This window comes from Metopolophium dirhodum, chromosome 3, assembly GCF_019925205.1.
Source record: "Metopolophium dirhodum isolate CAU chromosome 3, ASM1992520v1, whole genome shotgun sequence".
NCBI lineage: Eukaryota > Metazoa > Arthropoda > Insecta > Hemiptera > Aphididae > Metopolophium > Metopolophium dirhodum.
This window is the reverse complement of record NC_083562.1, coordinates 14922107-14949857: the sequence shown is the minus strand read 5'-3', so window position 1 is coordinate 14949857 and position 27751 is coordinate 14922107. Positions and strand designations below refer to the sequence as shown.

Genomic DNA, 27751 nt, shown 5'->3' with positions numbered 1-27751 from the left:
TGGACAATAATGTAGTAACTCGATTATTTTAGCAAACACTTAATTTGGAATGAACAAAATCATAATAATCTCTTGAAATTTCTCAATTTTTACTATGCGCCGATAAAGATGATTGCATCTCCATACTTACCATTAAAATTGTATACTAATAAAGTTCAATTACCAGAAATTGATCCAAGTTTTGAACAGTTTTTAAGTATAGTTGTAAAGGAAATCAAATTGAATCAACAACATGGTGATTAAAAAGTTATAGTAACATATACTAATTAGTAATTAGATACTTATTATATTACTATTTACTAACGTCTAACAATTTATTAATTAACAACTAACATTATCAGTTACATGAATGAGGCTCAATATAATAATAATTACCTATATCGATGTAGGTAGGTACTATATGTTTTATACAGTATTAAGGTTAATAATTATAGGAATATTGGAGAAAATTACTGATTTAAATAAAACGAATTCAATAGAGGAAGAGATTAACATTGAACATCAAAAATTTAAACACAAACAACTCAAGGAAAAAGTAAATATCTGTTTAATATAATATATTATAATTTATAAGTGGTTCTAATAAGTAATATGAGCTAAATAAAATTAACCGTATAGTGTATAGACGTATAGTAAAGGTAGTGTGAAACTTGATATTTTCTCCGCTGCACGGAAAATCATTGAATATTTGCATAATTAATTGGTTATTGTTTTTCCTTGGTGGTGGGCTGTACGTACGTGAATCATAGATAGATAATAGATATATATTCAAATTATGATTGCATAAAAATGTTTAAGTGAGGTTGCTATATCTATATGGTAAGGTAATTATATATTATTTATCGGTTGCTGTACAGGATATCCATGTAGAATCCATCACAATTACAAAAAAAAAAAAAAAATCGTATCCAACTCAAAAATATATCTATAGTAAACGACAAAATATATGACGTCGTAATAAATGTGTAACGTGAAAAAGTTTTTATTATTGTACTTTAGTAAAAACTCTACTATAATAACGAAGAATACCATGTAATATTGTTTTAACAAAAATGTCTATGAATCTTACAGTTAACATTGCTAGAAGATTTTAGAAAGGTGACGGATTTCGAATACATCGAAAGTTTGTCCAACGAAGAATATCTAATGAAATACGTCACTCCTATTTTGACTAAATTGATAGTTCAAGTTGCAAAAGTGAGACCAAAAAATCCTGTTGATTTTTTGGTGAACATAACTATATAATCTATTTAATATTTTGACATTCGTTGTACTAATATGATTTAATAATATGCGTATTATAATTATTACACTTGTTAGGCATACATGGCTCTTAAAGAGAATCCGGAAGGTTTACCAAACTTACCAGGCTATTCTAAGGGAGGTGTGAATATCCCAAAAATATTGGACCGCATGTTCCAATTGTATAATTACGATGAAAATGAAATAATTAAATCAAAATCATTAATGGACGTTTTGATAGCACATTATACGGATGAAGAAGATCCAAACAGCGAAGAAGAATTGTTTAAAAATTAACAAGAATTTATTATAATTTAGACATAAAATATTATATTTATTTTAAATTCTTAAATTCCTATTATTTTTTTTGTTCTCGCTATAAACATGACGTAAGCTCGTTATAGATATATTAATTATTTGTTTTTATTGATATTTGACAGTTTAACAATAATACAGATATTCTATATAACATTATATTATATTAGGTATACAAGAATAAGTGCCTACCTACCTAAATAATAAATTGAATAATATAATATTAGATAACAAGTTTAACAACTGCTATAATTGATAAAAAAAAAATCTATAAGCGAGGCTCATAATTTCTTGATTGGCTATTGACTAAAGTCTTAGCTCTCCTAGGTAGGTCATTTTTTAGGCCCTAGGGTATCATATATGATTGCAATACGTTCCATCTAGTTTTCTAGACTTGGGTAGTATTCCGAATACTTTTTAAAAATTTTTTTTTGAAAGTATTCAATAACGGTATTTTGAATACTTTTTACAAGTATTCTGAGTACAGTATTCGGAATACTTTTTTTCTTATATTGGTGTACACTTATATATTACTAATTATTACTTATTAAAGACTTGAGATTTTTTTTTAGTCTTGTAAATAATTGTCGATAAAAAAATGTTCACTTGGTCAAAAAGCTTAAAAATTTAGTACAAAGTACCTTACAATAGTTGTTATTACTGAAATTATAAAAAAAAACAATATTCTCGGGATGGCGATGGTGTCGCGGGTTCGAACGATCAGGAATTTACTTTAAGGAACGGGGCTAATACCTAATACCTAATATAATGTGAGTCTTGCCGATTGTTTGAGAATATTCACGCAGACTCAACACGGTAAGATTTTCAAAATATGTTGACTCTTTGAGCTCCTTACATTTGACATTTTCTTTTTTAGTTGTTTTTCAATAATTATAGGTAAGAAAATTGTATTTTCAATTTAAACTGCAATATAAGATTCTTGATAAATTTTTATATAATAACTAGCTGTCCCTCCCGGCGTTGCCCGGTCAAAAGTTATCTCAGGTGAAATAGTTCGCAATAGCCAATATTATAACTTATGTGTATAAGTTCAATGACTCAAAAATGCATTAATTGTATATATATTATAGCTGATCCCGTTCACTGCGTTGCTCTTTAAAATATGTACCAACTCTATAGGATTCAAACTTTGTTCAATTCGTTTATTTAATATTCGGTGTATGATATTCAAAACTTAAAAATTTCATCGATCATTTGAATATATTATAATTACCTGAGAGACACGCTTGTATGTATTGTATGCGTGAGACACGTAATATGTTTTCAGGTAGGAAATCCACCTGCGGTGGATTGCAGACTCCTCGAAGTGCGTACGTAATTACGAATGTTTTATTAACACGTTGATATTACGATGTGCATGTAAAATAAAGATTCTCATAAATAATGCATACTGTAATCAAAAAATCCAAAAGTTATATTATCCGTTACTTTTACAGACATTTTAAATTACAATTTGGACGAAATTATTAAAATATTAAAACCAAAAATAACGATTTTAGTTATTTTGTTGTAATTTAAAAATTTTATTCATGGATATTATATTAAACTTTTAGAATATATTATTATATTTTATACACACAATGACATTTTAAAATGTATTTTTTTTTAGAAAAAATGAATAAATCTACTGTAGTAGATACTATTAAAATACTAGCTTATGCCTAATACTACAATTAATTAGGTACTTTAATCACAGTAATATCATAAAATATACCTACTTGGTAACATTATAGGCTGACCGTCTTTGCTCAGAATGATATTATTAAATCATTGAGTTCAAATTTTATACATTCCATTACAGTGACTCACTTGTAACCTACTGTACAGCAGAGCAATATATACTTACCCGCTTTTTTTAATTACCTATTAAAATTATAATGATCTGAGTTTCTACTGAGTTAATTTCATAGGCGCAAATTTGTGGGGGGGGCTTATCCCCCCCCCCCCCCACCAGTCAAAAGTTGAAATTACGCCTATGGTTAATTTACAGATTGATACATTTTATTGAATTCACATCTAGGTGCTACATTATTTTATGCAAACTTGGCAATTATTTATTACTAAATACAAATCCAAAATAAATTTTATAAATATTAGTGGGCACTTTAATAAAAACATAAATATAATATTACAAACTAAATAATTCTTTATGACTAAATACAAATTATTGGGTACTTAGTAGTTTATATTAAACAGTATTATAAATTATTATGCTATATAAATTCAACTTGTATGAACGTAATGAAAGATCACGGTCGAGGTCACCTATCAGTGGAATGAAAAACAATGAGGAAGGGGCTCAAGCGTCTAGAAGAATCCCGGGGCTCAGAGGACACATGGTGTACGCCGATCCGCTTGGATATACTTATGTACAAAACAATGTATTAACAAATCGACGGTAAGTACTAAAATAATATCATATACCTGGCACCTGCTGCAGTAAATTAGAGCTACTAAAAATAAAATAAACTTATATAACTTGTACTTTTGTTGCTAAATAAATAAATATAATATTATATATTATACAGGCAACTTCGAAGTTCACGGTATGAACAAGGTTGTAGGTCAACAGCATCAATGTCTTTATATCCGGTAAATGCGCCAATTGTTATGTATTGTGGACATGACCATCATTACGGGCTCGACATTGAAATTGGTGCATTCATTCAATGAAGCGCTGAGACAGCAAGCTTTAGTGGAGGGAACATCAGCTAGAACGATTTTTGAAGAAGAAGCTAGAAGGACAGAAGGTAGACCTATATTTCATAATATAAACTGCGGAAATGTGCTAAATACTTGAACTAATTTTTCTCTTTTTAGATTCCCAAATGCAGCTATGGAGGCACGAGCTGAACAAGCTCTTCGAGCAATTCGCTATATTCGTTGTCGCTCTATATATTTTATAAATCGGAGTAGTATTAGGTCAGACTAGTAAATAGTCGTGGCATTGGTGCAAGCCCCCTATTATTTAATATTATGATACCTATAGTGTATTAGTATAATAATTATGGTTTTATTTTATAAAAAGGTCAAGCTGTGAATTATACATTGTAATATTTATATTATGTGTATAACAACATTTTCCGTTTTATTTATAGACTTGTTAAGCTTATTAGACTATAATATTATTCTATGGAGTATGGACCGCAGTACTAGATTGATAAGGTGTCATTGATAAAACATACAGATATTACAAAATAGTAAATACAAATATGTTTTTGGGTTATGGCCTATACGATTACAAATTAGTAATAATTAATGTGTTTAATACATTTTTTAATTTTTGTGTCGTTTAGGTGTATGGAAAACGATAATAATTTCACGTGTAAATGTTTAATCATATTTAATTATTAATAATTCTCATCTGTTGACTTTTTATTAATACCTTAATTTTTCTCAGTTCTCAGTTCTTTGTACTACCGTATACTATATAGTGTCTACCACATAACAGTATATAATACATAAGGTAGGTAGGTACCTAATTCAATTTACTATTATTATTTGTACCTATTGTTACGAAACTAAAGTTAGGCACTAGAAACAAAGAATTTATTGCTCTATATTGTAGTATTGTACCTACTATTGTTCTATGGTACTACCATTGATTAAAATATATACTTAATCAATGGTACCTAATACTATTTAAATTAAAATAATTTAAGAATAATGTATTTAATAGAAATAGTAGGTAACACAGATTTGCAATATAGCATGTAGCACTTACAATGTACCATAGGTACAATTATTGTAACAAACTAGGTACCTAAGTAATATCCAAGAATTAAGATATATAAAACTCTTTATAGGATCTTCATTTTTACTATTAGTTAGCCAATAATTTCTTTTAATTTATTTGTATTATTTTTCAATTAATTTGTTCTGTAGGTAATTACTTTATTACTTTCTATATAGCGTAGGTAATTAAATTGTATGACTTATATTTTATGATTGCAGATTGAGAAAAACATGGCAATTAAAGACGATTTTGTATCAAATATAAGAAGAAATGAAATCCGTATCCGCAAGAAAGAAAAAAAAACCAAAGGTCCTTAATTACCTATTATTTTTAATATTTTAAGAATATTAAATATCGAAAAATTTATTGAATTATATAGCTTTACGTTCAAATTAAATTATTAAAAAATTAGAGTCCCAAATACCAAAGTGCATAACTATGTGAGACAGGAGACAGAATTTGTTAAATAAAATATAATAATCTAACAAGGGTAGGTAGCGACTAGCGGTACCTATGCCCTGTCTTTGAACTAATGGATCACCTTCAAAAATGATAAAGAAATTACATGCAACCAGCTTAAAAATAAAATTGTTCAAAAAAAAAACTTATTTTCTTTAATATGATAAAATAATAATTATAATTTTACCTTTACACCTATATTTATTTAATAAGCAATTTAACTTTTAAAATTATAATTTTACCTACCTAGAATAAATAAATTATTATTAGGTAATATGGTATTAGGTAACTGTAGGCATGATCAAATTTAAAAATAAAATGCCTAATATTTTTTTTCAATTTCTACATTATAATTGATTATGGTTGTCATTCGTAAATGGTTAGGTTAGATTGTCATGGTCATCTGTCATGTGTATGATTGATACAGGTTTTTAATTTTTTCAAGTGAGAATAGGCTTGTTTACATGTGTATGTAGATTTAAACATCATATTTAAGTATTTTGCAGCCATATTCTTTATTGTTGGATATGAATGAGAGAATTCAGTTAATAAAAATAAATGTGGTACCTAACTTTAATGAGTTTTTAAAAATATCTTGAAACTGTAAATCTGATGCTTCAATATTTGAAGGAATTATTTTTTTTATATATATTTTATACAAATGTTTAGGGATTTAAAAATAATTGGATTAGTTATTATTTAAAATCAATGTAAAATAATAAAATAATAAATTTAAATAAGAGACATGGAAATAATTTATTTTTTGTACCAATCGCCCTATAGGCAAATCAATTTGTTTAATTAATTATAACTGCTTTTTTAATGTTTAGATGCTACTACTACCGCCTCTTCAAAAAGTTCAATAGATGATGAAGAGTTTACATTATTGTAAGTTATTGAATAAATAACAATAATAACATTTTATAGACTTTCAAAATGCACATTATAATACATTGCTTGTATATTTTAGTTATAAAATATTATGCCTTTTTTAAATAATTGTGTGTACTTTTGCTTGTAATTTGTATATGATATTCATTATGTATATTGTATATACTATATTTTAAATAATAACTGTTGATTTTAGATTAAGAACAATTGTAAAAAAATTGAAGAAAAAAAATAAAAAAGCAAATAAGGTTAGTATTCATATTTTACCAAAATAGAAAATTATTAATTTTATTAATTTTTTTATTAATTTTAGAAACAATTAAAACATGAAAATGTGTCCAATTTTATCAAAGATGATGAAGTAAAATGCAATGTATGCAAACAGTTATTCTCAAAGAACTATTTTGCTATTCATATGCAATCTCATAAGGCTTCATATAAATGTGATATTTGTGACAAGACATTTTTTTATCTTTCAATATTTAATAGACACAAAGCAACTCACAAACATGATATGGTAGTATACGAGTGTAAGCTATGTGATAAAACATTTAGAAACCCTAATAATTTATCCAAACATGATGCACTTCATGAACAAGAAATTATAAAATGTCTATTTTGTTTTAAAACTTTTAAGCAATTTGATGATTTTCTGGACCACATTAATATGTTCTCATTTGACAAACGTTCTAAAAATTTGACTAATCACATAAAAATACACAGTGAAGGCATACACTGTTTATCATGTTGTACATGTAAAATGAGTTTTACAGAGCGTGATACCATCATAAAATACATCACCTGATACATTTCATCAAATAACTAATATTAATTTGCAATTTAAACAATACCTATATTATATAATGTTTAAATAAAACATGATATTAATTGTAATATATTAATGTATTGTAATTGTAATTTTGTTTTTTTTTTTTATAAACTATTTTCATTTTAAAGTCTTGCTAATTTTATACATTTGTAATTTGCTTTAAATATTATACCTACACACATTATTTTAACTCATCTTTAATATCAATTGATTTATGTTATAACATATAGTATTATAATACTTAAGTATAGTATGTATTTATTATTTGTCAACAAAATTAACATTTTAATTTTCAAATATACAATACTCCATTTTTATGTAAGTACCTAATGTCAAAAAACTCAATATTCCTTATAGAAATAATAATGTGAATTTTAAAATTTTAGAATCTTAACTGTTTAATTATTATAAACATGTTTATTTTACTATTTCTGACTTTTATAGTTTTTATTTGAACATCAAATTAAAAAAACAGGAATGTTGGTCTGCTGTATTGTAAGTTTTGAGTATGAACAAAGATATTGATGATAAAATATGTTCTTAGTTCATGCTGGTCATCGTCTGATTCTGAATTATAACATACATTTATAAATTACATGAACCAAATATACTATTTAAAATGAGAGATTTCATTTTCTAACTCATATAAAATTGAAAAACAGTGAATTATTAAGCAATTAGGTCTATAACTTATCGATTATATTCCATATTGACCACACTACATCAGTCACTGTAGAAACTCCGTCGAGCTCGACACTTAATAGATTAATAATACATTAATGCCATATTTTGTTGTTATTATAAATCTACATCCTTCAATATATAACATCATTATAAATAAAAATATCAAACCATAAATTTACCAAAAGCAAAAATTTAAAGTGTTGTAGGTACAATTGATAGATAAAGATGAAAGACTTAAGTTTTTACAAATTATCACATAGTTGCGTACCACAATCATTGAATGGATAATTTGTTAATTTTCTTTGAACTTATATGTTGATAACACCTGTTGATTGCCATTTCCATACATATTTTAGTATTTTACTTGTTTTTGAATTTTGCGGCGGAAGGATTTCCGAGCGAATTTCAAAAATGTTTTAACTAGAGAAGGGATAGAAACTGGTATTTTAAGTGCAGTTTATGTTATTTTGATTTTATAATAGATGAAGAGTTGCGTAAAATACTTTTTAAAAGTATTTCAAATACATATTCCGAGTACTTCACAAAAAGTATTCCAAATATTTTTCGAATACTTTTTTCTAGTAAATTTAAATTTCAATAGCAAAAATATTATTTTTTCAATTCTGTGTTTGTAAATGAACATTATTATAATCTTGATAATACATACCTATCTCATATTTGTTTATCTATTAGTTATAAATTATATTCAAATTAATATAGTTAATAACAGCTCAACAAATGTCAAAATATAGTTACTAATTGTACGTTGTACATTGTACCTCCAACCTACTAAGCTAACTTACCTATTTTAATCAAATTTTGTATTTTTACTTAATAACTGGTATGGGTTATTTATTATTTTATTAATATTGGACATAATATATTGTACTTAAATACGCCAAATTACAATAAAGCAAACACATTTAGAATGGCCAATCGATGATAATAAATTCTGGTAGTACTGTACAGTCAGGGGCGGTAAACTGGGAGGTAAACGGCCCAAACCCATTTATACCAGCTCCTTTATGAATACCTACTTTTTTGGGTAGTTTATCAAATATATAAATATATAATATAGGGACGTTATACTAATATATACTAATTACTAATATAATCGTTGGTCTTGTACCTATACTCTATTCAAAATAAGACCGGACCTCGGCGGCCGAGTTGTGCGCATGGGTGTGGCTTATTTCTGCGGCTCGGCCTAACACGTGATCTATGGTGGGGGAGGTGCCTGACCGTCGCGAACGAAAACTGGTCGCCGCCGAGGTCCGGTCTTATTTTGAACAGAGTATAGTCTGTAGGACATCTAATAATACACTAAATAGCTTATAGCAATTATAACAGTGATTAAACCATAATATACCCCAAATATTAGTTATTGATTTCACATTTATTAGTAATATCGTCAAATGTTCAGATGCCCCAGTTAGGGGGCCCAGTTAGTTATTACACTACAGTTTTACTTATAGTTTTACACTTACAAATTTACATTTATATATTTTACTCACATTTTTTAATACTGAAACATATAACTTAAATTTTTACACAATTTCACATTTATAGAACGAATTTCATACTATGAATAATAATATGAAAATGAAAATAATTTTTGGAGGGTAATGAGAATGTGGTGTCCTCTGGGTAATGCTAAATGGTTCTCAAAAATATTATAAGTGCATACGTATATTTTTATTCGGGCCGAGTTTACACGTCAATCGTTTTTACCTGAAAAAAAAACCGGGCCAAGTTAACACCTGAATCATTTTTACCTGAAAAAACACGGGACGAGCTTACAATAGACCTTTTGAACATTTTTTTTCCTCGGGCTGAGTTGACAGTCGCCCGGCACACTAGCACACATAGCCTAACCTAACGTAGGTACTAACCCAACCAGTCGCGCACATAAAACAACCTCTTCCACCGCCCACACCGCTTTCCGAAGTCGCCGTTTCGAATTTTATAGTTTTGTATACGGGTCGCTCCAATAATTACAAAATATATTCCCGCGGCTCGCGCACGTATTTCTCTAACAAAACAACTCACTACGCCGCGTTGTATAACAGACAAAGGATTTTTGGAGGACCAATCATATTTTAACTTATAAGTTATACTATAACGACTGACACATTATCATAGAATAATAATAATTAGGTACCTACCACCTTGGTACCTACTTAATTATAATTACTCTATGTAGGTACATAATAATTCACAAAATTATTATTACCATTGATTATAAATGGTGTTATACTCAGTATAAGGTCTATGATTAAATTTAATCATAGATTTATTATAGTTACTACTCTGTAACACGATTTAAGATATATAATATAAAGATGTAAACAGTGGCGTATATAGGAATTAATTTCGGGGGGGGGGGGGGGGGGGGTTACAAAAAAAAAATGTATTTAAGTATTATTATAAATTAACTTTATTTTAATAACAAATTATAAAAACTAGAATATTCCTACTATATAAAACAGAAACCCGAGGGCGCCCATTTTTCAAAATTTGAGTTTTACCCCTTTCGAAGACGTCGGACCTCCCCCTTGATGACTTAATCGTGTTCTCCGCTAAATTTATTGACCGCCTGCGGCTGTACTTCGTTCGCCGAACAGCGAGATCGGACGGCGTCGTTATTATTATATACAGGCATATATATATGTGACGGAAACGTTCGAATACTTCAACGCAGAGTGTATTACAATACATATATTATTATTAATCGATTGGTCGATATGACTATACTACGGGTGGGTATATTTTGTATGCCACACTAAATTTTTGTTTACCAAATTTGACTCACCTAAAAACTGTAATATATTATTTACCTTTTAATTATCTATTTATTAATTTGATTTTATGCTCATGATTAAATACACAATACCTACCTACATAAGTAATATCAAATAGTATAGCCAAATCATTATACAATTTAACTTTAAATTTATGATTACCAGTTCTGACTCACCTAAAAACTGCAATATATTATGTAGGTACCTACTACATAGTAAAGAGCATAAAATCATATTAATAAACAGTTAATTTAAAGGTAAATAACAAATTGATATACACAGCTATTGCTTTTATTGTCTACATTTATTGAGTAATATTTATTGGGATCGATTATGTGGTTAAATATTAAATATGAAATATCTATACTATGTAGTGGGTACATTATATATTACAGTTTTTAGGTGAGTCTGATTTGGTAATCATAAATTTTGTGTAGCATACAAAATATACTGCAACAGATTCTAAATAATATTAATATAATAACAAAATAGAACTTATGGAATATATGGGACGGTTCTTTTATACTTGAATTAGACAATAGTAATATAATTTACCTACATGTATACCTACTATGTAGGTAGTACTAAATAAATTACAGTTTTTAGGGCAGTTGATTGTTTGAGGTAATATAATTTGCTAATTATAAATTTTATGTATGATACAAAGCTTCTGCAGATACTATATAATACAATAATTATTATAAACTAATAGATCTACATGTATTTAATTAAATTGTCGCAGTTAAATTGTATAAAGATATGGCTATACTATTTGATATTACTTATGTAGGTAGGTTTAGTTGTGAATATTAAGTGATCAATTAAACTATTTGATAAATAATTAGCTACATTTATTAAGCATCGTTTGATAGGTTCAATCATTAGCATAAAATCAAATTAATAAAATATAACAAATATACACAGCTAATGCTTTTATTATCTAATAATAACTAAACTAAATGTATACTATGTAGTACCCACTTCATTCATTACAGATTTTAGGTGAGTCAAATTTGTTGTAACATACAAATGATGATACAGATTTTAAATAATACAATATTAATAAATAAAATAAAAATGTATGTATTTAATTAAAGTCTGGAAATTAAATTGTATGATTATATGACTATATACTATTTGAAACAACTTATATAGGTAGGTTTAATTATGTTTATTATATGAAATCAACTATAGAATAGACAATAATAACAAAACTAACAGTTCAAGTGATTGAGGTAACTTGGTTGTGAGGATACTATATAGGTAGGCCAGCCTAATAACCTCAGGAGTTGAAGCCTTATTTAAATAAAAAAAAAACTAATATATAGGTAGGTTTTGAGCCCATGTCAAATGACTATGTGGTTAGATATTAAATATATAATAAAATATTACAGTTTTTAGGTGAGTCAAATTATGTATATTAATAGACAAAATATAACTTATTATGTATTTAATTAAATTCTGGCAGTTAAATATTGTATTATGATATGCCTATACCATTTGATATTGCTTATGTAGGTACGTGTAGTAAATATTGTTTTTAAATAAGTAATTGATGAACAACAATAATTAATTTAGCGGCGTCACGTCGTTATTACTATATACAGGCTTGATTATATGCGTCGGAGGGATAGATTTTAGTCAGTGGGGACCTGCAGGTATGAAGTAAAATATAAATAAGGTAAGATTTTTGAATTTGTTTAATCAAGTACATTGTGTACAACGTACTTCAGTGGCGTGGCAAGGCGGTTTTTTTTTGAGCCGTGGCTCCGTTGATTTTTGGGGGTGTTGGTGGCGGTGCCCAGGCGTTGACTGGTTGGGATGCTGGGATGCTACAGCATCTCTTGCCCTAAAATATATTTGCCTAATATTATTTATTATATATTTAAAGTCTCTAGACACCTAATGAACAGCAGATCGTTACCAACTTACGATTAATAGTAATCTATAAAATATACAATAGTACAATTTTGATTGAAAGTTTGTTGTAACTTGGTAATTTACGTTTTTAACGTACATTCAGTATTTTTTTTAAAACAAAATATATTAATATTTTATAAATAATCTACATGTTTTAAATTTGCCTCAACAATTTTAGACTCTTAGCGGAGCAATGAATTTATTGATTTTACAATGATGTGTGTTTTTTTTTAATTTTTTAATTTTTGTGTCTGCCATCACCTTTTAGGACAGTAAAAATGCTTAGATTTTCTTCATCAGTATCTTTTCTGATAGGATAGTGAATCTAGTTGGTACTTTGGGTGGGGGGGGGGGGGGGGGTCAAAGGTAAAAAATGTACTTACATATATTATGATATCAATAACCGTGCCAGAGACATAGTCTAAAAACGTGGTGTGCAAATGGAATTGTTAGTTTGATTAAGATACGGTTATCACTACAAGTATTGAATTTCTCAATAAATCAAAATATATTATGAAAAATGCAATAATTATGGTATGAATAATTTTAAATTGTAGAAACATCATTAATTATTTGAAAAATTGTTTACCTCTAGCGTCGGCGTCCCTAGGAATTTCGTGCCACTGAGTAATTTCTCCCCTATGTCCCCTAAATACGCCACTACAAGTACGGACTACATATACAATTTGTATGTACAAATAAAGTCTTGATGATTTGTATTCCCTCGTGAGCGACGTTATCGAGATAATTATTGACTGTTACGTGCATTATCTTATATCTTTACTCACAATAATATAATATATATAATATATAAATGTACATACAAGTAATATATATATATATATGTATATAAACGTTAAATAAAATATGGAAATAATTTAATGACTTAAGTTTGAAAAACTTTTATCTCCTCTATTGATTTCTCTTTGTAATATACGTCTATAATGAACGTACTTTCCGAGTTTGTTTACTGTATTTTTCTTTCATACACTTCAAGTGTCAAAACAACAATATTGTTTTTACTTTCATCTGTCATGGTACGTTTTTATATTTAAATTTTCAATAATTGAGCAGTTAGGGGTTAAAAGGAGCACACAAGAAAAATAGCATACGAAAACAATTATTTTTAACAATCGTACAGTAGATATAAATGTGTTATACTCAATATTGCGCGTAACAATAATATGTATAATACGATAACTATACGTTCGTATCATAATATGAATTTAAAACATTATACAACACTCAAATAAAATACAATATATACGAAATTTCAGTAATACGTTCAAATAATTACTGTATTTCACTCTGCAGGAAAATTTAAAACCAAAAGTAATTGAACACTTTTTTAGTTTATATAATATTGCATGGAACAACGTTAACCAATACACATCAAAAGTATGCCCAAAAATAGCTAATAATTAGCAAGTAATAGCAAGTTGGTTTTCAGAATTAGCAAGTCAAGTTGCTTGCCAAAACTATGCAAAAAAATAGATAATATTCAACTTATAATTGCAAATTGGTTCCCTGGTATAAATATTTTGGACTAATAAACTACGTATTACAAATTATGTTTACCATTTACCTGTAACCAATCACCAATGGTATTATTAACCCAATATTCTTTTTTTTGCATGATTGTTTTTTTTTCCAAAAAGCAATTATTTATTGAGCCACCAGATAATCATAACCAGTGACAACGGATTATGGCATACATCGTAATATCACGTACACGAAGCTGCCCCCCCCCCCCCCCCCACTTTCACCTATCGACTCCGGACAAATTGTAAACAATTGTAAATCCATTATAAATAATTGTAAATATATTCCCCGAATTTGTAAATCACCTGAATACTTAGAAATCAAAAAACATAATGAGGGGGCCAAGTTTACCACCCCCACAGATGAAACAGATAAAATGAATATGTTTATGTATTTGTGCCACTGTTGTATACTTACAACCACTTAATTTCCCCTTTGGAGGCAGATATTTTTATATCACATCGAATAACATTAAAAAAAAAAAAAAAATTATTGTATTTTAAAATTGTTACCGAATTAATTTCGTAGGTACCTATCACAATGCGGTATGAACCAGGAAAATCGATAAGAAAATTGTCGATTCGTAAATTACATATTCATCTTCAACGTCTAATGAATAATGTATAAAGTTTCTTAATCATAGGCAACATCATCAAAATTGTAATGAAATATTGTGACCAGCTGTAAGTAATCACTCATTGGTTTGTCATTTAAATAGTATATTATGTGGCAAGGAAGGAAATTGCCTTCCCCCACAAATCACACATACTATTTTTTGTTACGCTCCACATTCAATGATCTCGTCATTACGATTCGCGGCAAAGGTAATTCAGGCTAGCATCTATGCAACAACCAGACTACTAAACGAAAACAGTTTCATAAAAAAAAAAAATTACCATTACAATTTCCATTACCATCACAACTTTTTTCTTATTTTCCATTTTTATCACCTTTTTCCATTTTTATCACCTTTTCAAATTTTATCACCTTTTCCATCACTTTTTCCAGTTTCCATCACCTTTTTTTATAATTTTCAATCATCTTTTTTCCAGTTTCCATCACCCTTTTTCCAGTTCATCACCTTTTTTCCATCACCCTTTTTTCCAGGTTCCATCACCTTTTTTCCAGTTCATCATCTTTTCCAGTTTCCATCACCTTTTTTTGTAATTTTAAATCACCTTTTTTCCAGTTTCCATCACCCTTTTTCCAGTTCATCACCTTTTTTCCATCACCCTTTTTCCAGTTCATCACCTTTTTTCCAGTTCATCATCTTTTCCAGTTTCCATCACCTTTTTTTGTAATTTTAAATCACCTTTTTTTCCAGTTTCCATCACCCTTTTCCAGTTTATCACCTTTTTTCCATCACACTTTTTCAGTTTATCACCATTTTTCCATCACCCTTTTTTCCAGTTCATCACCTTTTCCAGTTTGAATCACCTTTTTTCCAGTTCATCACCTTTTCCAGTTTCCATCACCTTTTTTTGTAATTTTAAATCACCCTTTTTCCAGTTCATCACCTTTTTTCCATCACCCTTTTTCCAGTTCATCACCTTTTTTCCAGTTCATCATCTTTTCCAGTTTCCATCACCTTTTTTTGTAATTTTAAATCACCTTTTTTTCCAATTTCCATCACCCTTTTCCAGTTTATCACCTTTTTTCCATTACCCTTTTTTCCAGTTCATCACCTTATCCAGTTTGAATCACCTTTTTTCCAGTTCATCACCTTTTCCAGTTTCCATCACCTTTTTTTGTAATTTTAAATCACCTTTTTTCCAGTTTCCATCACCCTTTTTCCAGTTCATCACCTTTTTTCCATCACCTTTCCCCAGTTTTATCACCGGCTCCATCACCTTTTTTCTGGTTCTTCACCTATTTTCCATCATCTTTTCCCAAATTTATCACAGTTTACATAACCCTTTTTCCAGTTCATCACTTTTTTCCACTTTTATCAGCCGTTTTCCAATCACCTTTCCCCATCTTTTTCACCCTTTTCCACTTTCCGTCACCATTTCAACCACCTTTTTTCCAGTTTCCATCACCTATTTTCCAGTTTTATCACCTTTTCCATCACAATTTCCAACACCTTTTTCATCTCTTTTCCACATTTTTTTCGCTTTATTAATTGCCCTATTGACGAATTCTTCACCATTAATAACTTCTCTATGAATCAAATTATAACAACAATAAATAACATGTCCTTATAAATTCATATTAAAAAATAATATTTTTTACGAAAAGTGCTCTTAAATATATAATCTTGTTAACAATTTCGTTATTCTATAAATATCAGCTATTGCGTACATGCAAATACAATTTGTCGGGCACAGTTGTGACTGTAAAAAATCACAACACTCTTTTAATTGCAAGAGATTTGCAGCTGGTAACAAAACCTAGAGAAATAAACGTTATAAAATATAAATATTTTTTTTTGTATATAACTAATTTTAACTATAACATTTTACTTGAACATTATCTTCAGTGACCAGGATTTTTCCCGAATAAATAAAGTTTACCAACAGCTGTAAAGTGGAAGAAATCGTTTTCGTATAGTCGACGAAGTCGGATTGCCTACCCGCACCACTGAGGTGACTGACCTGCTAGACACCCTAAAAAGACGGTGGCTATATGATTTGCATAAAAGCCCGAAATGTTTTGAATTTTTTTTCACGTAATTTATTACTTAATTTTGCGTTTTCGGCGACAGTAATGAACGCTGTCCGCGATTCGACGCAGTCGGATTGCATACCTGACAAAGTGACGATGTGACCCAGCCGTCGCAAATTGTCCGCTATCCGACGAAGTTGGATAGCCTACCCTTATTACTACGGCGAACGTCATTCGAGGTGACTGACCTGCTAGACACTCAAAAAAAGACGTCGGATATATGATTTGCATGGACGCCCGAAATGTTTTACATTTTTTTTCACGTAATTTATTACATAATTTGCGGTTTCTGCAGCAGTAATGAACACCGAGACATATAAGTCCAACGTAGAGGTAGGTGACTGACCGGCTAGACCCCAAATGGCCCAAATAAATCGAGGTGGCTGTATGATTAGTTGGGCAGTCTGAAATATTTGATTTTCATTACTTGATTTGGCGTTTTTGACGGCAGTAAAAAACTTACAGCTGTCCGGTTAACTAATTTACCATCCTTATCACATATCCACCATTCTTATCATTAATCCAACATCCTTATCAGTAATCCACTTTTCTTATCAAAATCCATTATTCTTTTCATTAATCCAAAATCCTTATCACTAATTTTCATCAATAATCCACCATCCTTATCACAAATCCACCGTTCTTATCATAAATCCAAAATTCAGTTTACTAATTTTTTTCACAGATCCCTATCACTAGACCTCTATATCACCCATACACCGCGTTGGCTTGAGTTGACGACCAGACCACAAGATCACTGCGGCTTCCGACATCGACAACACTCCTCACCAACCCCGGGGGGTTTGGGGGTCTCCCCCAGCGACGCTCGGAGAGCTAGTACCTATATAAATCAAATCAAATCAAAAAATCCAATTTTCGAGGTTGGTTTGCAAAATTATTAATCACTTCTTCAGTGTCTATTGAAATACTGCGATGAATTGACATGAGGGCTAATCCTGTTAGTCGATTTTCACTTGTACTATTTCTTAAGTACGACTTCAATCTTTTTAGCGTTGAAAATGATCTTTCCGATGATGCTGTTGATACCGGTAAAGTAACTAATATTGACATCAAGCACCATATATTTGGAAAAAAATCAGGGGATATCTTACTGAAAGTATCAATAGCAGACTTTAAAAACTCATTCTGAGGAACTTTTTTGCATTTTTCTATCCATACTTTTAATTCTGATTCAAATGTGTTGTAACTGGGTAAAACATGTTTATAAAAGTCTATACATTTTTTAAAATCATTATAACTAGGTTTAAATTTGTTGAGGAGATTTGGAATCAACTTTTGTAATACAGAAATAATTTCGTTGTGTTTAGAAAATCGTTCTATTAATTGATTTTTAAAATAATCGATAAATGGTATAAATATTGTTCGTTTATAATACTGTTCCGGTGATTCAGCTGACGTATTACTATGAGACAATTAACGCCCAGTTATTCGAGGTATTTGAATAGTTTCATCCCATAAATTCAATTTTTGTTCGACTTCTAAAGACAATGTTTGAAATTCTTTATCGGCATTTATACGAATAGAAGATAAAACTTGTATACAATTTTCAACATTTTCACAACATTCAGATAAATCATTATTTACTTTTTGTAATGCATTACATAATGGCAATGTAAAGGCAAAACGTTTTTCTATGACATATAATGCTATTATAAATTGAGACGAGCGATGAGTCTTAGATAATTGAAAAGCGAGTTGCGATGTTTCTATATTATGATTATTTTCGAGATTATGCAATGCATAAGCTATAACTTCGTATAAATCTTTGAATCTCAATATACTTTCGTGACGATCTACCCAACGTGTTTCACACATTTTTATAAGGGTACTTTGTTGGGTACTTGGAATATGTTTTTTTTATACATTCTTTTAAAACCTCAGATCTCATTGAAGATTTTCGAAAGAAATTTATAATTGTTGAGACCGAACCAATACAATTTCGTATTTCAGGAATGGTACAAGATTTTCATATTGCTGAATTGAGTGAATGAGCCGCGCAGTGAACGTAAAGCGCGTGTGGTATTTCATCTCTAATATACTTTTGGACACCACTATACAAGCCACTCATTGCACTCGCCCCATCATAACCTTGACCGATTAAATTTTCTATTTTAAGTCCTAGTTTTCCAATTTCTCGTATAATTGTATGTGCCATTCCTTTTCCACTAGCATCATAAATAGGAACAAATTCTAAAAAGTCTTCTCTAATAAAACCATTATCAATATATCTTACACACAAAGACATTTGTTCAATGCGAGATATATCACAAGTTTCATCTGCCAAAATAGAAAAAAATTTTGATTGGTTTACTTTCAACACAATTTCTTTTTGAATTAGAGAACCGCATATTTGTATTATTTCATTTTGAATTATGGGACTAATGTAAACCGATTTCCCCGATGAATTCATCAAATGATTTTTTAGTGTTAAATCACCACTTAATGCTCGATATCTTAACAAAGCTCGAAAGTTACCGTCATTATTATCTTTTTCGCAATTAAAAATAGGCCCACTATCGTCGTGACCTCTCATTACTAACTCTAGACGACCGCAAAAAATAATAGTTTCTATTATTGGAATTAATTTTAAGCGATTTTCGATAACTTGAGCTTTTTTAAAAGAATGTACTTGTGTAGCTACATCAAATGTTTTATTTTCTATTATTTTAACAAACTCAACCGCTCTTAACGTTGACAATTTATGATAGTCAGTATTTGAATGCGTTGTAAAACATTCGAGAGCATTTTTCCAGTTAATAAATGGTTTATTAACTAATGCACCGACATTTACAGAGTTACCATTTCCCGATGTTTCATTTGAAAATAATACACACATTTTACAAAACGCACCTTCTAGTTTTTTCGAATATACTAACCAGGAAAAACGAGTAATCCAAGATAACTGAAATTTCAATTTTCTTTTTGAAACTACTGGAAAGTTGTATGAAGTATGAGGCTGCCATAGTTTTTTCAATAAATCATACTTAAGTTTATCGTCAGATATTCTTGTACTAATATATGAACCAATATCATACATTTCAGTTAATTCAGTTAAATTAGTTGTATCAGTATTACTTTCAATTTCGGCGTTATTCGTAATATTTGATGAACAAGGAATGTCATCACTATGATTAGGCTTGGACACAGCGGTTTTTTTTATTAAAAAATGTAGTAATGAAGATTGTGATGTCATACTTGATAGTTGATGCTTATTAGAACTTCTTCATACCTCGTGGGACGTGGATTGTTGGATCGTTACAGAATATTATTTTTCGTAATGATTAAATGATACACAATTACACACGCGACTAGTACAAAGCACTGAATAATATACCGGAACAACCAGTCAGAAAACAAACTAAATTCTGTTCATCGCGTCTTACTGATCGTAACTCGTAATAACTAATAAGTATATTATCGAGAATTTGAGTGGCCGTTAAAGTCGATACCACGAACTGAGATGTATAGAATTTAGATATATATTACTATAGATAGTATAGATTAGGGTGATGCTTATATGGGCAAATAAATTTTTTTCTTCAATTTATTTGAGGGCACCTCGTAATTATTTTATACCTACCTCGGAGATACTATTACATGTAAAATTTTTTTTTTTGAATTTTTTTTAAAGGTCGCTACCAGGAATTGAAAATTGATAAATTTCGAAAAAAATTAATTGTTTGTATATTTTATTATCTAGTATAATTTTTATATATAAGGTAGGTATTATTATTTTAATTAGCTATGTTATAATTACATTCTTCAAGTATTTACATTATTATAATATTAAAGTTGATTTTTTTCTGTCTGGATATTTTGGCCTAAACTGTTTTATTAGTAACAAAAGGAACTGTTTTTGTTTTTCATTTGTGGTGTGTAATTTGTTATATTCCTCCATCAAAGCCACTCCTCTCTCTGCAATATCGTTGACAACTCTCATTGACTGAACGATTGCTTTACTTTTTTTATAATCTTTGTCTTCATCCCAATGGTCGACATCTTTATTAAAAAACTGAGAAGAAATTCTTAATATGTCAAAGAATTTGCGAGTGTTGTCGGTTACAATTAATGAAATCCTAATATTAAGAAAATATTAAGAAAATCCTAATATTAAGAAAATCCTAATATTAAGTAAAATCTTCATATTAATAAAATACTAATATTAAGAAAATTTTTTTTTATAATCTTCGTCTTCATCCCAATGGTCGACATCTTTATTAAAAAACTGAGAAGAAATTCTTAATATGTCAAAGAATTTGCGAGTGTTGTCGGTTACAATTAATGAAATCCTAATATTAAGAAAATATTAAGAAAATCCTAATATTAAGAAAATCCTAATATTAAGTAAAATCTTCATATTAATAAAATACTAATATTAAGAAAATTTTTTTTTATAATCTTCGTCTTCATCCCAATGGTCGACATCTTTATTAAAAAACTGAGAAGAAATTCCTAATATGTCAAAGAATTTGCGAGTGTTGTCGGTTACAATTAATGAAATCCTAATATTAAGAAAATATTAAGAAAATCCTAGTATTAATAAAATCCTAATATTAAGAAAATCCTAATATTAAGAAAATCTTAATATTAAGAAAATCCTAATATTAAGAAAATCCTAATATTAAGTAAAATCTTCATATTAATAAAATACTAATATTAAGAAAATTTTTTTTTATAATCTTCGTCTTCATCCCAATGGTCGACATCTTTATTAAAAAACTGAGAAGAAATTCCTAATATGTCAAAGAATTTGCGAGTATTGTCGGTTACAAAATCTTCTAAGTTTTTTCTTAAAACAATATCGGGTTCCAAACTTATGCGTTTCACTGGGTTAGGTTGCGTTCCTTAATTTTGCATAGCAACCACCATGTTTCTTTTTGTTTCGGAGAAACATTTTCGTCAAAAAAGGCGAATGCGATCAGTTCTTCTGATACGTACCAAAGATGGCCAAGGAATTTCTTCATAGCTTTTTTAGAAATCATTACATTTACTTCTTCGTATTTCTTTAAATCTTTTAATAGTTGTAGGTTATTTCTAGGTGAGTAAATCGCTGTAGCAGCTTGAAATCAATATTTTATGTATATTCTTACAGTAAAAATACAAATGTCACAAATTCCTACATATTCTTTTTTCGTCAGCTTAAATTGTCCTCTAAATAAATATATCTTTAAGGAATATATGGCTTTTTCTATCCATTGAGCACGATGAAGTCCACCAGGGGATCTAAAATATATACCTTTTTTAGGAACTCCCCCCAAGAAAATAATACATAGGTTCAATAATTCTTTATAATCATATCTTGGTTGAAACTCCTCTAGTTCTACCTCTTTTTTTGAAGGTAATTTAGTTTCAATTAAATTTTGTGACATCTGACCGATCAACCATACTTCAGTCGTTTGTCTCGTCGAAACCACTGCATTAATACTAGTTGCCATGATAGACGTGTTTAATAAACTATAATAACTGCGAGATTAACGTTAAAAAAAATAAATTGAGCACAAAATAAGTATAAAAAGCTACAACAATTTCAAACATTAAACACGAATACGATGACAATGTAAACTGATTATGAATTTGTGACCAAGACACCCGTAGTGAAATATGTTTCTTCCTATCTTTATGAGTCTATAGAAATTATCGATTATAATATTGTGCCCATATTATCGAAATAATGTGTTTCTCGTTATCTTTATAGGTCTATAGAAATTATCGACTATACCTATTTTTGGCGAAATTGTAGCATTATTTTATCTGCTGGTAGCGACCTTTAAAACTTAATTATTACACCTGAAACTTTTCCTACAGCTCATTTATATCATATAGAACAAATTGGCAAGGTGCCACAATTATATTTTAAAAGTTGAATTTTAAGCACAACCCTAGTATAGATATTATACTATCGCGACGCACGAATCGCAAGACGGTCGGTCATTACTCATTATCTTAATTACCTAGTAATACCTATTTCATATAAATTAAGTGAACAACAGAACAACTATTTTTATTTATACGCATCGCCTCGCCTGCAATTTTCATTTTTGTTTTATCCCGTGTTGCGCTGTTGGGTTTTAGTTGATACATTAATTAAAAAAATTCCCCCCCTATAAACGCCACTGGATGTAAATATCTTAAATCGTGCTTTGTAACGAGACAGCGCACACGCTCGGATCATAGTTCTCATATTAGCCGTATAATATATATCCATAGATAATTATATATTTATATATTATCTATGGATTTCGGGTACAAGTAAGCAAAGGTACAACACTGAATGTGGTAAATCGTGTCTTTCATTGATTTCAAATTTCATAGCGAACGAGTCCGAAGACCTCGCAGACCAAGATACCACCAAATAATACCGGCCATACAAATTACAAGTACAGTGTCAACTGTCAAGGGCTCGTGTACAAAGCCGAATCAACCGTATCTGTCTATACATAAGCATTCAAAAGCATATAACAAATTGTATAGGTATCAAGTTCCGCGTCCCTGTGCCGAATGTAAGTGCAATTGAGGCCTCAATAATTTCCCTTACTTCGGTCTCCTGACTGTGAAGGCAAGTAATGCGTACCAATATATTGCAATGTTTTATATTAGAATATTGAGATACAAATAATGAAATAAAGTAAATAGATCAATAAATCATTTTTTTTGAAACTATGTTTCTAAAATAAATTAATATCCAAACACATTGAACTGTTCAAGATAAGGTTTAATTTCATTTAAACTTATTAGTTATTTCATTACATTATGTTTACCATTATGTGCAACAAAATATTTCATATTTATTTTATTAAATATTGACAAAATACGAAAAAATCATGAAAATTAGCAAATTATTTTGAATTGAGAATTCATAAAAATTTTTCTTTTTTAATCTAAGAATTGAAAATGTAATACAAGATTATCCATAAGTTTATCTACCTTTATCAAAAAAAAAAATGTCTACAAGAAAGTCAAATTAAATTTTTATGAGCGTTTGAATTTCATATTTTTACAACATTTGATATTTACTCGATATCTCATGTAACGATTTTTCTTATTTTGTTGTAATAAAAAAACGTATGACTGTAGATACTTAAAAATTTCACTGAATGTTTGTATTAGCATTTTCTATACACGATAACATTTTTAAAATAATTTGACTCTTTTTGAGCTGATAACGGACATTGTCAGTTTTCAATTTTTTTAGTTTTTTTTTTCTATAAATATCAATAAAATGCTATTTGTTGGATAAAAAAGCGTGAAAAGTTAATACAAGGCTCCTGATATATTGTTACAATAGCAGTTAAAAAATATTAAAAATACATAGTTACAATTTTTTTTTATAATCATTTAAAGTTTTAATTTTGACAAAATTTATCAAATTTATAATTTAATAATTGTTTTGTAGTTAAAAATTTATAAAATGTTCAACTTTTATAGCTAAGGATTGAAAATTTAAAACAAGGCTCCGCGTCAATAGGTTATAAATAAATTACTTTATTCACAATAATATCATCAAATATATTTGGTTATATCATAGGCTGACTGACCGTTTTCGCTCAGAATCGTTTTTCTTATACAATGATATTATATCATTGAATTCAAATTTTACACCATCCATTACAGTGAAACCCACTTGTAACTTACTGTACAGCAGAGTGACATCCTCTTACCCACCTTTTTTTTTTTAGTAGACATTACTCAGCTTTACGTAAATTACATATACCTAGCAGTAGCAGAATATTAATATCAGCTATAGGTACCATATACATTTCAGCACACGAGGCAATTCAAAAACACGAAATTTATAATTTATTTATTGAGAAAAGGACGATGACAACTCATATACACGCTGTCAAATGGAAATCGATATTCTATATTTTGAGAGTATACAAAATAAGTTAAGTAAAGTAAAAAAAAAAACAACAATGTCTTAGGGTTTATTTAAACATGCAGCGCGTGAGAATAATATATTAGAACATCGTACATAGATACTATAATGTGTTAATGTAGACATAAGACATTATAGTTTAAATAATATAATATTGTAGTACATTGTATAATATATAAAACTATACTATATAATATGCCTATACGCTTGAATCTGGTCCTTAACGTTTACGCACAATTATTATTGTGAATTTTTGTTTTTAATCATTAACAGCATAGAGAAGACAACGTTTATAATAAAATAGTATACAATATATGATGTGTATCGTATAAATTATAAATATTATTTAAGTATATTATATCTATATATGTATATGATAATAAAATTAATAATCGTAAGTATAATATGTATATAAATAATAAAAATAATAATAATATGGAACAGTATTGCGTATATATAGGCGGTATATTACTCTAAAAGATTAAGAGTGCTGTTGGTCTTCCTCAGCTGAGCTCTCCACGGAATGATTTTGGCAAGACCCTCGTCGCCGTCGGAGTCTTTTGCATTGTTGTTGGATACTTTTTGCTGTGGCTGCGAAGGAGGCTGTGGCGCCGTGGGTTTCTCATCCGTCTCCGCCACTGGTTCATCTTCCACTGCCGGCTGATCGTTTTCCTTGTTTTGACCGTCCGCTGCAGATTCGGCAAACGTCACCTTGCCCACGAAAGCTGGTGGTGGTTTCCCATTGGTCGACAGCCTAAGCAGACAACAACTTTCTGTTAGTGAAAATGCAACGAAACCACTTGACATTTTTTATTTTCAGAAAAGTTATATTTTATGACTGACCGACCATAAAAAGACAATGTGCTACCACAGTGTCAGTTCTTCCTTGATACCCATTATAGGTACGTAATTTAATTTTTTTTAATCGATAGTGACAAAATGTTTGCAGCTTTTCTTTTTAAGTCATTACCAGGCCATATTATACTTGATATAGTTATAACTTATAGTTCAGTTCCTGTTGTAATGGATTATGGACAGACCAAGTAGGAAATTCGATTAAAATGTAAGCAACTAGGAATATCATTTTTATTTTCTATTTTTATTTGTTTTTTATACTATAATATATTACTGATAGCAAATTGTTCTCAGTAGTAAGTCAACTATCGGACATCAGTGAAAATTTAATTTAAAATTAAAACACACATCGGCTCTTTCATTTGATTTTTAGGGGAAAAAAGGGGTAAGCTTTTTTGTGATTCGTATAACTTATAAGTGTTTACAAAACGTTTGTACTTAGTAGTTTTTTATTAACTATATATTATAATTTACTAAGAGCTATTCATATTGTAATTTATATATCAAATAATAGTAGAAATAGTTAATAAGTAACTATTAAACGATGATATACTTCTGTTCTACATGCTTCTGCTCTGCATTGCAAACATTTATAATCGCGTTGCTTGTCTTGGGACGTAATTAATTTTATTGGAAGTATTCCTCAACAGATTAGCTCGGATATAAAATAAGGTTTATTAAATTATTGAAAATGTGATAATGTATTTTGTTTGACGTACACTCTCGAACTCTTCGAATGTGGATTAGTATGTAAATCGCGTGGGTATGCATTACGCAATTAACACTAATATTGTTTTCAACTTATGTGGTTGATGTATAATCATTAAAATTGTTATCGAAATTGAATTTGTTCAAGCATCGAATTGAAAATTTAACGATGCTAAAATGCCTTGTTATATTAGTAGTTTAAATTTATTAAAGACAATTAGTTATTACATTTAACTTTTAATTCACAGACATGCATTACACGCGCACACCTACACACATACACACGGCGAGGTAGAGACTGGCTATATTTTCAGAGAAAACAACAACAGCTATATGTACTCGCGGGAAATCAAACCGTGACGACGACAATTTCTACACCAACCAATTATCTCAGTGACTAATAATTAGACGCTGTCGAAACGTATAACTAAGCAATAGACTCAACAATTTTTCAAAAACGTACTTGTCGTCTTGTCTCTTGTTTTGCATCAATTGCCGTTTCCACGGCGGCAGAGATTGCAAACGCTTTTCTTCGGCCTGCCGGCTAAGCTCCTCCTCCATGTCCTTTCGTGCTTTTTCCGCTGCCTTTTTAGCCATCATCTGACGCTTCCACGCGGGTATCACATTACCGTTGGCGTCCTTTTCCGGGATCTATAAGATAAACATTTACAACATAAATATATATTTTTGAAATGTTATCAGCTACCATGCATGTGTGCAACACATACAAAATAATAACATATTTATTTATTATTTGTATAGACTACCTAGTTGATATTATAGTTATTAATTATTGTTATATGTTTATGGTGATAATATAGTGTACATACTAAACTGAAATAGAAATATAGAAACAGCTAAACGAATATGTTTCAAATGATAAACGAGTTACACCGACACCAAACATAATATATTATAATTAATTAGAAACATAACGTAATTAACGACCGACGAGAATCGCACGAAAAATAACGTCATTGCCCGTCTTGATGTCTAACATGAGGTGAAATCGCGTATAATACCTACAGCTTTCAGATATTTTTATGCCTAGAGTGAAATGCGTGTAAATGGAATGGCAATTGAATATCGCATTGGTTTAGTCACGATTATGATTGACGGTGTGTGTACAACATATATCAGATTAACGTTTTAAAATTTGAAATTCCCTATATATTTTATGTTTAACT

General features: G+C 29.3%; 5 protein-coding genes across 11 annotated transcripts in view; 3 read left to right on the top strand and 2 right to left on the bottom strand.

The window, feature by feature from the left end:
• Positions 1–108: 108 nt before the first annotated feature.
• On the top strand, positions 109–1539 carry LOC132940878 (adenylate kinase 7-like). The gene is made up of 4 exons (XM_061008677.1): positions 109–235; positions 435–535; positions 1072–1227; positions 1321–1539. Exons 1-4 carry the CDS (start codon positions 109–111, stop codon positions 1537–1539), a joined length of 603 nt encoding a protein of 200 aa, XP_060864660.1.
• A 2249-nt stretch (positions 1540–3788) lies between these two features.
• Positions 3789–4498, top strand: LOC132940793 (uncharacterized). The gene is made up of 3 exons (XM_061008537.1): positions 3789–3976; positions 4107–4328; positions 4399–4498. Exons 1-2 carry the CDS (start codon positions 3789–3791, stop codon positions 4249–4251), a joined length of 333 nt encoding a protein of 110 aa, XP_060864520.1. The 3' UTR covers positions 4252–4328; positions 4399–4498.
• Positions 4499–4791: 293 nt separating this feature from the next.
• On the top strand, positions 4792–7814 carry LOC132941264 (zinc finger protein 85-like). Of its 3 annotated transcripts, none has more exons than XM_061009240.1 (6): positions 4792–4903; positions 4979–5044; positions 5533–5623; positions 6604–6661; positions 6861–6912; positions 6978–7814. In XM_061009240.1, the coding sequence occupies exons 3-6, from the start codon at positions 5545–5547 to the stop codon at positions 7467–7469; spliced, it is 681 nt and encodes a 226-aa protein (XP_060865223.1). In that variant the 5' UTR covers positions 4792–4903; positions 4979–5044; positions 5533–5544; the 3' UTR covers positions 7470–7814. The 3 variants fall into 3 exon arrangements, with proteins under 3 accessions (XP_060865223.1, XP_060865224.1, XP_060865222.1); XM_061009241.1 differs by having other exon boundaries at positions 4979–5048; XM_061009239.1 differs by having other exon boundaries at positions 4798–5048.
• Positions 7815–19091: 11277 nt separating this feature from the next.
• LOC132940561 (zinc finger MYM-type protein 1-like) lies at positions 19092–20318 on the bottom strand. The gene has a single exon (XM_061008294.1). It carries the CDS (start codon positions 20316–20318, stop codon positions 19092–19094), a length of 1227 nt encoding a protein of 408 aa, XP_060864277.1.
• Positions 20319–24965: 4647 nt separating this feature from the next.
• Positions 24966–27751, bottom strand: part of LOC132940394 (uncharacterized) — a 76785-nt gene continuing 73999 nt past the window's right edge. For all 5 annotated transcript variants that reach the window (XM_061007979.1, XM_061007980.1, XM_061007982.1 and 2 more), the window contains 2 exons: positions 27028–27215; positions 24966–25755 (listed from right to left, as the gene is read on the bottom strand). In XM_061007979.1, coding sequence (XP_060863962.1) covers positions 25470–25755; positions 27028–27215 — 474 coding nt within the window. In that variant the 3' untranslated portion in view covers positions 24966–25469. The remainder of the gene's footprint in view (positions 25756–27027; positions 27216–27751) is intronic.